Raw genomic sequence first — 12989 nt, 5'->3', positions numbered from 1 at the left:
AACAGATTGTGTAAACTATAGCCCCACTTCACTGTGCAAAATGAACTGATTCCTCAATTTTGCAAAAGCTTGCAATTTAGCACTGACAATTTTTTTAGGCTAAAAATGAGTTGACAAAATGGCATGATATGTTTGCCTTTGTGGTTTACTTTTTGGTTATGCATAACCTTTACAAAATTCTGCATGTTTGACAATGTAAACTGAAAACCACAAATACACACGACACGGGGCACGACGTAAACTTCGCCACAATCAACCAATAAAAAAATCACAAAGCTTAAAATTTCCATGTACCCATTTTATGCATACATATGTAAATATGTATATTACGTAAAATTGATACATGCATGCAATCCAATCATCACGCAATTTTGTAAACTGGATAAGTTATGCAAAGTTACCGATTTTCAAAATTTATCAGAGGTGACAATTTTTGTTACAAAGTATACTGTAATAAAATTGTATATGAGCATTAAACAAGTGTGTACTTTTCCTTCGTAATCTTCGCAAAAATGCCAAAAATTTTACAGAATTTAGTATAGTAGATTACAAAAAGAAAGACTTACAAAACATACAAATTTACATATTTATGACCTTGTTTATGCAAAGGTTTAGAAATTTAAGGATTCTACGAAGTTACCAACATCCGCGTGAATTGCGTTATTACAAATTTACAAAGTTGACGTAAACCAAGGCATTATTCTCATTTGTTTTCGTGCCGGGTTAACTTGGACGAACGATTCTGTCCTAATGATTATGTAAACGCATCCTTTTGATCATTCTGAACTCTGTGGGGAAAAGCGAGTCGATAAATGAGATCGGGTCGTGGCTGGCTGGCACATCGAGACCAAAGCCACATTAAATACGAAATAACACTAAAATGGCCACGATCCCATTCTCCCAGTCTCATTTCCCTTTCAGATAGGGACGTTTCTCAACCAGTGAAAGAAGCGAGATGACAATAACCAACCACTACAAAGATGTCTCTCTACACGCTAAATAATTCGGTAACAATTTGTTACCGGGTGGTAATATGGTAAATGGTTTGTTATCTTTAGGCGATGTGTTACTGCCGTTTGAAATTTAAATACCGGTAACAAATTTACATACAGGGACTACTATACTTCAACAAACTTTAACAACTCAACATCTTTGTCCCTCTAACGAATTTAAACATTTTCATAAATTACGTTTATGGCTTTCAAACTTTCCAATTGGCAATAGTTTTCAAACAAATCATAAAAACTATTCATGTCATAAATTCACAAATTTTAAATTACCTAGTCTCATATTTAACTAAAGGATCGTTCTTTTCGCATAGAAAACATTAATCATTAATGGTTTTGTCACCGCTCGGTAAAGCTTTTTTAGAGTGTTCTCCCCCACAACCCACAGCCTCGCATTTCCTGAAGTGGACTTATTTAACCAACTATATTCACTTTCACGGACTTAATCGACCAGAAGTATCCTCATCGCCATCATTATTATTCCTCTCTACAAACTTTAATGAAAACGGTCCCCTCAGCCCAGAAACAAAAGTGAAAGCGCGTGACCACCGGACCATGCACGCACAGTGGAAATATCGAGTAATGTGGTGATAACAAACGATTCGTTTTCACTTTCATTTCAATTTTAGGAAATGATGAGGAAGGATGCGAATTCACAATTGTAAAGGTGACAATCTGCCAATACTGTGTAGAAATCATGGCAAAAATTGTGTTTCATTTCTAAAATCAGTTCAATTTTGCACGGTCAATATTATTTGAAATTCCTTTTGGATTGGTCTTATGACCGGTTTATTTTACAAATTTTTGTAAAATAAAAGAACGAGTGACCTTGATGTGGGTAATTTTACAAAAGTTTTTTAGTCTGACTTATTTTTGCAAACTTGTAGAAACGTTTGAAAATTTGGGGGTTTATAAATACCGGACTTAAGCCTTTATTCAATGTTGCATTGGGTTTCACATCCACAATTTATTAATGTACATTGCGTGTAAACTTACAGTTATTTAATTACGAGGTGCGTTAATCGGAATGTAAGAAACTGCACTGTATAATGTCCCAAAATGTAATTTAAGCTTTAAAATTGCGTAAAAAGTTAGTATTAAATTTGGAAATCAATTTCCTTGTGTATCTAATTTTGAACTTTAAGCAATTAAAAATTTTGTTTTGTAAACTTCCCAAAAAACGTTCATAATTAATAGTTAACGTATTTAGATCGCTATAAATATTACAAAAATCACATAAATCTAAATAAGTGTAACGGATCACTTACGAAATATCTCTGCTGATCGATCATTCTGACGAAAGGGGTGGAGCTGGAGGACGCGTTGAGAACAATATTTGTATTTGACGGGGTTCGAAACGTGATCGGTAATCCACTTCCGGAGTAACACGGTTGAATATTATCTTCCTCAGGGGACGAAAATTTTAACTTTAAAGACGATTTTCCACCACCGTCTGAAACAAAGTAATAAAAATAATTTTTAAAATTACAATTGACACAAAATTTATTTAATTTAACTTATAAAAAACAATTTTGTGATGTTATTGAATTTCCTGTATTTTCGGTGCAAAAAATTGACAGATTTGCATGCTAATTTTGTAGCATTTCAGTAAATTCTATTTCCAACATTTCTCGCGTAGCTTCTTAAAGCGGATGAACACTTTTCTATTTTAAACCTAATAATATTGAATATAGATAGATTCTTCATCTATTTCCATTAGTTGCAAATTAAAAATTTTAAGCAAAAAAAAATATAAAGTGAAAAAAAATTCCAAAACTATAACAAAATTCAAACAGGAATTTAATCCCTCATAAACATTTCATCATCCTTATTTCCTCCACTGCCAATGCCAAATCATCACCCAAATATTCCCCACATTTTTCTCATAAAACGTCCAAAAATCAAGTTTAAACTTTCAACCTGAGACATTTATCTCTGCACTGGGTTTATATTTCGAAAACTATAAAGTAAAAATTCTTGCTAAAATCCCCTTCTTCCGGTCTCCCGTGCACATATGTAAATGAGATGAGAACCAATAACGGCAGCAGGATCACTTTACTCGCTCGACGGACGGACAGCGATAATAAATTCTACTTACGATTTATGACGATCGTGCTGCTTTTTTTGCGAAATGTAAAATGTAAAAGCTTCTCATTTCATTCAATATGCATTCCTTTCCTTGAAAAGAAAAGACAGAGTTGAGTCAAGGAATTTAAAATATGGCCCGAGCTAGGGAGTTTTTACGTCTGTTTATTAATTTCGATAATTAATTTCAGATAATAATTGCCTAAAGATTCAAATTATATTTCGAAAATCGGTCCAAAAATCGGTCTACTTACTCTTGTAATCCCTCAAAATAATAATGATTCGGAGAATTCAAACTATTCAACTCCTGGTAAGAAAACGATTCTAAGTGAAATAATTCATACCTGTCGGTTACAAATCGCTACCAATGTGGTTGACCCTTATTGAATTAATATTAGCATTTAAGTGAATAATTTATAATTCGTGAATTCATGTCATGAATATTTTGGATTTTTGTTGCGAAGTTACAACGTCGTGGATTGAAGTTATGAAAATTTTTAATTTTAGAGAGGGATAAAGATTACCGGTTGGTGTAACACGAGATGCAAATTATAGTAAATACAAATTTATTACTGTATTTAACTCTCGGAACACATCGCTCAAAGGTAACAAACCATTTACAGGAGTACCATCCGGTAATAAATTGTTACCAAATTATTTAGCGTGTGGAAAAATTCTTGATACCGGTGGGTTATTGTCATCTCTGGTAAATCTTGTGTATCAAAACGTATCATGAGTAAATGCATGCAAAATTTCGAGTCGATCTGATCGGAAGGAAAGACATGATGGTTGGATAAGACCTGGTGCGGGGATAAAAAAAATAACTGGGAATGAAACCATACCCGAGACCGGAGTTTATTTCGTCTTGTTGTGTATCGTAAAGTGGAGATTTTTATCGGTGGCAGGATTATATTAACGGCGTGAAAATGAGACTCGGATATGATATCGGGCATCGTGGGTGGGTGGTTTCGTTCAAATGGAAACTGTAAACGGCTAGGGTGCCACCGAAGTTGAAATTTACCCGGTTTTTTATGCAGACATAAATAATCTGTAGTTTTATTTTAGGTACTCCTACGCAATTTGAGATATTAATGTGTACTCATTTTTACGTGTGTGTAAGGAAAAATGCAGTATTTTTATGGTATATTTTTAGTCAAAATATTTATTTTCATTTTTATTGAACTGCGTTCTACACATACGATTTTTTAAATTATTACTGTTCGTTCAAAATTAATACGCAGTAAAAAAATCTGAAAGGTTATTTGGCGGATGATTATTTTCCATGACTTTTTTTAAGAATACATGATTTTCTAACTTTGGCAATTAGCAATTTTGACCATTTGACCTTTTAAAAAATAGTGAGGACTTTACTGCACATTAATCGTGAACGAACAGTAATTTATTCATATGTATGCAAATGCCTAGTTAAAATTTCAAAAATCATTTTAAAAAATCTCATTTTTACAAACAAAACTTTCTTATGTTTAGAAACCCTACTCTCCGAAAAGTAAACTACCCGGGCAACAAGCCTTGCAAATCGGACTTAAGACCAACAAACTTTTCCAGTATGAGCCAAGACTGAAATTATTATCTGGATTCATGCATATTCCACTGTTCTTGTTCTCATTAGCTAAAAATATGCACATGCTGCATCACATCCTATCCCAAAATAAAGACAAATTATACCCTAAGGACTCATAAATTAGGGAAAATAATATCTTTTTCTAGTCTCCACGTCTCAACGGTGAAACATAATAAGTGTTTTATTACAGAAATTTCTACACTGTTTTGCATCTGATCTAATCGAAAAATATTTTAAGCCAGATCCACAATTCAGTCGGATTTTTGTAATCCAGAAAACTCTGTAATTGCACATGTTCCCATATTTTTGCAAAATTACGAAGGAAATTTTGGCAATAAATTCATTGTGAATTGCACAAATACCTGCTTATTTTGCAATAGTTTGCAAGAACATAATTTGTAAAATTTTGAAAAGTTAAGCACAATTTTGAAAATTCCGAATTTTAAACCATTACATATATGTATCACCAAAAATATAAACTTCGAAAATAAAATAAGTCAAAATTTTGTCAAGATTTGAAAATATTAAAGAAATAAATAACCCAAACCCTTACTTTACAAAAATATCTCATCCACCACAAAATTGGCTAGATTTACAAACTCAAAATAAAAAATGTGCCTACTAATGAGCTCCTACATAAACCAGACCTAAAATTGTGCAACTCTATTATTACCATGAATTACTCTTCCTTTGCGAAATTTATTTATCTGAAGAACAAGAACAACACAATTAATCAGCAGAAGCTCGCTTTCTGCAATTTTTCAGACCGATGAACTTCTCGTTATTTGCGTTTTCTCTTCCAACGAAATAAAACCGAGGGAATAAATCAGACTGAAAATCTCAATTCTCCGACCCCTTTTTCCCCTTGTATCATTACTTATCTATTTTTTGTCCATTATTTCCCTAATTTATAGAGACTGCTTAAATTAGAGGGTACCGAGTTGAGAAAACAGTTTGTGGCACACTAAATAATTTGGTAAAAATATATTACCTAGCTGATATTTTACCAATTTGGTAGTTAAGACCCGAGCGATATACAAGGCTAATTTAACGGAAATTATTGTCACCCATTGAAAATAATTTTGAAGTCAACTTATTTTGCGTGCAGGTTTATTGGCAACAAGATTGGGAATCTGAATTTCTAATGTGATCAAAATTCATGTATGAAACACATATGTAATAATAAACTAAATTCTAATTAGCAAGTTAGTTTCGTGCGCAAAATTCATAAAAAATGTCCATTAAATACGTATCCGATTCCCTATTGTGTATTAATCTCCAGATTTATTCTGCGCCAGAGCATTATATTCAAAAATTCATTACCGGCGTCAAAATATGCACAAAGTTAAATCGCTCAATGACATTTATCAGATTTCGCAGATTTCAAATTTAACATTATCTCACGTCCAAAATATAACTGTGCATTTCGTGAATGTACAAAAAAATAATTCTTACAATTATTGTAGCAACATAATTTTTTTAAATAGTACAGTAATTTTTCGGGTTTCCTTTCATATTAATTTTTTTGGAATAAGTTTCATTCCGATTGAGATTTATGTATACGTAGGTGTTTTATTATTGATTTTCAAAAGGTATGTTCCGCACTGTTTCTGACCAAAATTTTGATGAAATGACAAACTTCAGATACATTTAGGAAACTGTGATTTTTTTCAGTTCTTTAGGTTAACATCAACACTTTCAATAAATCAGCAAACTTTACCTCGACGGAAAAAATGTCAGATTTGCAAATTAAATATCGTAGTGTGATTTAATTTTTAATGCTGGAGGAGCAATCCGTGTCGCAGATTTATGATCGTATGCTTAAAATTTACGTTGAAAACTGCCCAACACAATGCACACTATAAATTGGGTCAATAATTTCTAATGATGGCGAAAAGAGGTCTCGGACAAAAAGTCGCCAGGACGCCCAAAATCCGCTTCTTCCACAGAAAGGCTCCAGAAACTAGAGGAACCAATAATGAGAGATCCACGATTGAAACTGTCCTATTTAACAGATGAGATGGGTGTCCGAAACCCAGCAATTTGTTCCATGTTAACTGAAGACTTCATTATGAAAATGGTTTCCGCCCGTTGGGTACCAGAATTGCATTTGCCATCTCAAAAACTCGATCGAGTCGACTTTTGCAATGCAAATTTTGAGCTTTTAGATGAAAACTGGAACCTGCTTCATATTTTAGTAGTTGGATATGTTAGTTAGGTTCACTATTATGACCCGGTGATCAAACAATAATTCATGCAAAGGAAGCAGGGGGGGTCGCCACTGCCCATGAAAGCAAAAGTGTACAAATCTGCCAAAAAATCTATGATGACCATTTTCAAGGATACCATAGTTCCCCTGCTTATCAAATTTCTTGCTAAAAATACTACGATAAATGGGGCCGCGTATGCAGGAACCCAGAAGGAGCTGCGTGCTGCGGTTGAAGAGAAACGTGGGATCAAAGAAAAGAGTTGGTGAATTTTTTGCACGCCAAAGCGCCACCTCATACCTGCCTTTTTGCGAGGGCTGCTGCAGACAAAAATCGCTTCACAGTCATAAACCACCTCCCGTACAGTCCAGAGTAGGCCCCTAGTAATTATTACGCGTTTCGAAACTTAAAGAAAGACATTAGGGTGAAACGATTTTCGGATGATAATGAACTCAAGTTGTAAATTTTGGCATTTTTTCGAGGTAAATTTTGATGAGTTATTGCTAGGGTTAGGGTCAACCTACAGAACTGAAAAAAACACAGCCATCTAAATGTATTTGAAGTTTGTTATTTCATCAAAAGTTTGGTCAGAAACACTGCGGAACAGTGCTTTTGAAAATCAATAATAAAACACCCACGTACATGGCTCATATAAAACTCTTAAATTTAGATTTTCGGACGCCGTTGGTAAATTTGTGTGAAACTATTTTGAGTCTCCAGTTTCCTCAAATTTAAGTCATAGGCATTAAATCGATATGAATTTATTTAGTGTGTCCGAGCAGATGTTGTAGTTTCCACAAATTGTGGAAAGTAGAAATTCATTTTTTATTCATATTTCCTAATTTTGTATTCAAATCGTTGTTATTTTATCAATTTTATGATATTCGTAGTTATCATTTTTCTTCTTGCTAAAGTCAAAATTCAGTCGAATATACTAAACTTTTCGAAATGAAAATGTATCTCAATTTTTATACACAGCGATCTTTCAAATAAGGCATGCATAAATAAGTAATCAACATTTTAAAATTAAGCATGAAGTGAAGAAATTCGAATCTTACTTTTCCAGTTTTTAAAATTCGGCAGAAATTATCCAACTCTAAATCCTCATTTTTTCGTTAATCAGAAACTGGAATTATATTTGAATGTATTTAATAAAAACTTGTCAAAATTTAAAAAAAACTTCATATTTTCAAAATTTCTTTCCCACCCAATTTGAAATCTATTTCGTCTTTGATACAAAACAGCCCTTAGTTCATCAACTTACCCTTAAAAAAAGGAAAATAGTAATATTTTAATATAGGAAATCTAATCACTTTCTCTCCCATTTTCCCTTTATTTACAAGGAAAAGTTGTCCTGCATACGTATTTCGGTCCTAAGACGTCACTAACTTTCGCTCGTGCATCTCATCAGGCCAATTTTACCACATCTAAACAACCACGAACTGTACATACATATTATTCATCTACGAAGCAACGAACTTTCTCCGCGCACCTGCAACTTTCACCTCACAGACAAATAATCAATCTCATTATCCCACCCGGACTCAAGTTCTCTCTCGGCCTTGCCAGAAAATAAACTAAAATAGAAAACCACCCCGTGTCCCAAAGTATACGTAACTAGTTCATTTCATTTATCAAGCAATAAATGCAGAAATTCTCGCAGCTAACTTTATCAACTTTGTAGATTTTGTTAATATACGAAACTAAATGATGTGGCAACAAGGTTGGAAAATTTTCTGAGTGAAAAACGTGCCGATTTTGTGCGACGTTTTTTTCGCAAAAACTTTGTAATACGTCCTAATTATTTGAAAAATAATGGCTCATTTGTGCTTGTAAAATGGTTCAAGTTTCTACATCATTTTTGCAAATTATTTATTTACTGATTCAAAAAATCGCGTATTAAATCGATGAAATATTTGTTGCACAAATTATAAACAACACACGCCTTTGACGTAGATAAAATTTGTAACGTTTGCATTTTGATGATTTTTGTTATAAAGCTTAGCGTGGCGTAGCGTGGCGTAGCCACGTAAAATATATGAGTTATCAAGGTTTGTATGAATTACGGAAAAAATAATAAATGTTAAAGTAAGAAGCCATTTAGAGAATTTGTGGATATTTTAATAATCAGATTAGATTAGATTAGATTAGATTTGTGGATATTTTAATAATTAGATTAGATTAGATTTGTGGATATTTTAATAATTAGATTAGATTAGATTTGTGGATATTTTAATAATTAGATTAGATTAGATTTGTGGATATTTTAATAATTAGATTAGATTAGATTAGATTTGATTTGATAGGTTTGAAGCGCAAAGTAACTTAAAAAAACTCGTAATTAATTTGAAATTATAATCCGAATATTATTACCGGGCGATATAATAATTTCAATCATACATAGGAAAAATTTTGAGAAAAATAGATCACTCTCTCTTTTTTGCAAAAAAAATACACCAACAGGAAAAATATGTTCTCATTTCGCAAAAATAGATTTCCCTAAATCTGTCTCAATTCGAAATAAATGACGCTACCACTTATTTATATTGTGCTAAATATTTTTGCACATATTTAGCTCACTCCCTAAAATCTATATCTTTTCAGCACTATTTATTTGCTTTGTGTGATGCGATACCTTTATTTATTACGCAAGAGAGCCCCAGCAAATACAGCGCGTCACACAGCTTCCTACTCTCTAATAATCATTATTATGGCGTGTTTCAACATCATTATTACACACTGACTGCGATGAATTCTGTGGAAATGAAAAGGAAATTAGTCCTCTCTCCCGAGCAAAATGGTTACATGGCGGTCCACGTATGTACACAAAGTATCGATCGTGATCCATCTCTTTAGACGCAAAAAAGCTGTCAACTAACTAACCTATACATGAATCACGGATACATATATGCAAAAATTAGTTGTCCTCATTTCGCAAAATTTTCGCAAAATCAAATATTTGCATACTATCAAATTCTATACAATTTCGACACCTGGACATTTCCTTCCTATTTTAGTATTTAGAATTGTGTGTCATCGGAAACGTGGAGAAAGGAGTATACGCATAACAAAATGAACGAGGGCAAATTCAATTCAGGACTGGAAGACTGGAATCAAATGAGCTGTCAGTAAGGGCGGAATTATCAACGGCTGTCGAGTAAATGGGAAGGAGACGAGCGAGATATGGTATCAAGCGAAATTTCGAGAGAGTTGACAACTGAGTTCGAAATAGTGAATCAACATGTTTTCAATTTTCGAGGAATAATTATCAGCATTCTGACAGAAGGTACACTCTTAAAAATGGATTGCTACTGAGAACGCGTAATGGTTATTATCTTTTAGATTTTTTTAAGAACTAGATCGGCTACAGAATTTAAATTTGAATTTGAATTTTGTGAATGATACTTGTCATAAACGTTTGGTTGTCAGCTTATAATAGAGACTTTTATTATTCTGGAAGTCTTACTTTATTACCAGGTTGGTAATAAAACAGATTATTACTGGGCGGAATTTATATCATTTGTCAAAATTTTGTTCTTTTGATCACCTACACAATTTCAATCTGAATTTCGTGGATTATGCTTGTCACAAAAATTTTGTTGACAGTTTGGTAGAGGTTTTTGGTAATTGTTACCAATTTGGTAATAATACTCTGCCCCCAAAAATTTCACAATCTCATTTTTAAGAGTGCACTTTCCCCACAGTTTTAAGCACAACCACCCACACAAATACGTACAAAATATCGGTGTACGTATCCTAAGCACCTGTCCTTCTGTCCACGCGTCGTCATCGTGTCCTTAACGTTTCATGATCCAGGTCTCTTTCACCCGTGAAACCCGCCTGACTAAATAAATCCTTTACTTGAATAAATAATAATTCCAGTCATCGCCATCATCCGTTCGGTCGAATGATGATCATGATCCGTAAATAAATAGGAAAGCAGAAGAAAGGAATCATCACATCATTATGAGACTCGATTCAAGTGCTTCTGTTCTCTCTCACAAATGCGTCCTCCTCTGGGCTCCACCAGATTTAGGATGAATCCCTTTCATGGGATTATTATTATTTATTAGATTATTCAATTTAACAAAATAATCTCCAGTCTCCACCCGTAGGAATACGGGACACACTAAATAAGCTGGGGAAAGTTTGTTGCCGGGAGACGAATTTTCAATACTATTAATGTTACCGAGTAATAACAGATAAGGAACTCGTGGTACTACTGTTCATCCAGTATTATTAGTCGCAGAAAATTCTGAAAGGTTAACTGGCAGATTATTTATTTTTCAATTAGCAACCAAACCAAATAACCTCTCAGAAAATTTTCCAAGAAATTGCGACTATTAATATTGGAAGAACAGTAGTAAATACCGAATGGTAATGGTTAATTACGTTATATTTATTTTACTCAAACGTACCGATTTGGTAACAGTCTTGGTAAATCTTGGTACGTGGTAAATCGTCCGGTAAACGATGTTTTTATGGCTTTATAAATTTAATGAGTTGAAAATACGAGTATTTAATCGATGTGTTGTCCGAATTTTCCAGGTCGAGTTTTTTATCACATGGTAAAAACGTTTGGTAAAAGTTGGTAAAATTTCCATTGTCAAAGTCAACATGTTCATATTGTCTTCGTTGTTGGTACATTTTTACCAAATTATTCCAAGTGCTACATATATTTATAAAATAAGCCTACAACTTACACGGCTTGAATAAATTGGATGTAAAAGATCTAACAGTGACATTCACCAAGAACCCAACCGTAACAATAGAGTGATCGGTTTTATGTCCATGTGAGATTAAATTTGCGGACAATAATACCCCGACAATTCTCCCCCCAACTTTTCCCAACAACGGTGGAGGATAAGCTTATTACGTTCAGAAGAAAATGGATCAAGAAACCTTGCAATTTTTTTACAGAAAAATAAAATCCATTCGAAATCTGCACAAACAAAGGCTCTTCCAGAACAAGAAACCTTTCAAAAGTAATGAAACGGATTTAAGTAAAGGTAAAAAAGATTTCGCAACATGAAAACAAAATCCTAACCCACGCCGTAAAGATGACAATGGGAATATTATTCAGAAATCAAAGGCGTATGTATGTACATACGATATAAAAATACGTACAAAAATTTCTATAAAAATTTACCACCTGTCGTAAAAAAATTGGAATGAAGTGAATAATAATTTTCAAAATTTTAAATTTGTACACAAGCCGAAAATTCAAATTACCTGTTGTACTAAAATTAATAAAATATTTTTACCAAAAACAATTATTAACGGTACGAAAATTCATCAGATTTCAAAACATTGACATATTCGAAACTTCATCAGATTTCAAAACATTGACATATTCGAAAATTATCTGTTACAATTATTAAAATATTTTTACCAAAAACAATTATTAACGGTACGAAAATTCATCAAATTAAAAAAATTGTAAATATAGAACAATTTGTAACAATTAAATCACTCAATCAAATTCCAAGCCTTTCCTTCTCTGAAATTCCTCCAACTTTTCAAAATCTACAATTTCCTATTATTTTTTACACTTTATTCATACCTGAATTTATTTCCCACCCACATTATTTTATTTATTTACTTTACTACACGCCCACGCCCACCAACAAATCAACCTTGAAACGTTACTCAACCAAATTCTTAACCTCACGAGAATACATAACGAGAACACACATAAATTAATTAATTAACTGACAATGAGACGACAAACTCAATTCAGTCGAGATTGCGACCAGAGAACAGATTGACATTCGCGATTTGATTGTGATGAACGTTCCACTTTTGTGGTGTGGTCTTGTCAACTTAATTAAATTACTTAAATTCCCTTAATTAATTATTATCGGGTTGACAAGTGTCCTCCTTACGTGAGGTGAAGCGGACGATAAATAAATAAGAAAATTTGTGGAAACATAAATCGAGCCATAAATCAATTAATTTTACTTAAGTCATATCTAAGATTCAGGGTGCTACTCATCTCAGCACATTATTTTAGAACAAACTCAGCTCAAATTTATCTCCGGAGTTGAAGATGTGCAAAAAATCGTCTTGTGTTGCACTTAATTTCTCTCAAGATGTCAAAAACAGAAA

The 12989-nt window shown here is 33.1% G+C and overlaps 1 protein-coding gene across 7 annotated transcripts in view; it reads right to left on the bottom strand.

Annotated features, from left to right (window-relative positions):
* The window catches only part of LOC110852868 (high affinity cAMP-specific and IBMX-insensitive 3',5'-cyclic phosphodiesterase 8A), a 78817-nt gene that overhangs the window by 33005 nt on the left and 32823 nt on the right, over nt 1-12989 (bottom strand). For all 7 annotated transcript variants that reach the window (XM_022101006.2, XM_022101007.2, XM_022101005.2 and 4 more), the window contains one exon: nt 2276-2460. In XM_022101006.2, coding sequence (XP_021956698.1) covers nt 2276-2460 — 185 coding nt within the window. The remainder of the gene's footprint in view (nt 1-2275; nt 2461-12989) is intronic.

Source organism: Folsomia candida, unplaced genomic scaffold, assembly GCF_002217175.1.
Source record: "Folsomia candida strain VU population unplaced genomic scaffold, ASM221717v1 Fcan01_Sc008, whole genome shotgun sequence".
NCBI lineage: Eukaryota > Metazoa > Arthropoda > Collembola > Entomobryomorpha > Isotomidae > Folsomia > Folsomia candida.
Note: the sequence above shows the minus strand (reverse complement) of the source record. Positions and strands in the feature narration are given on the sequence as shown.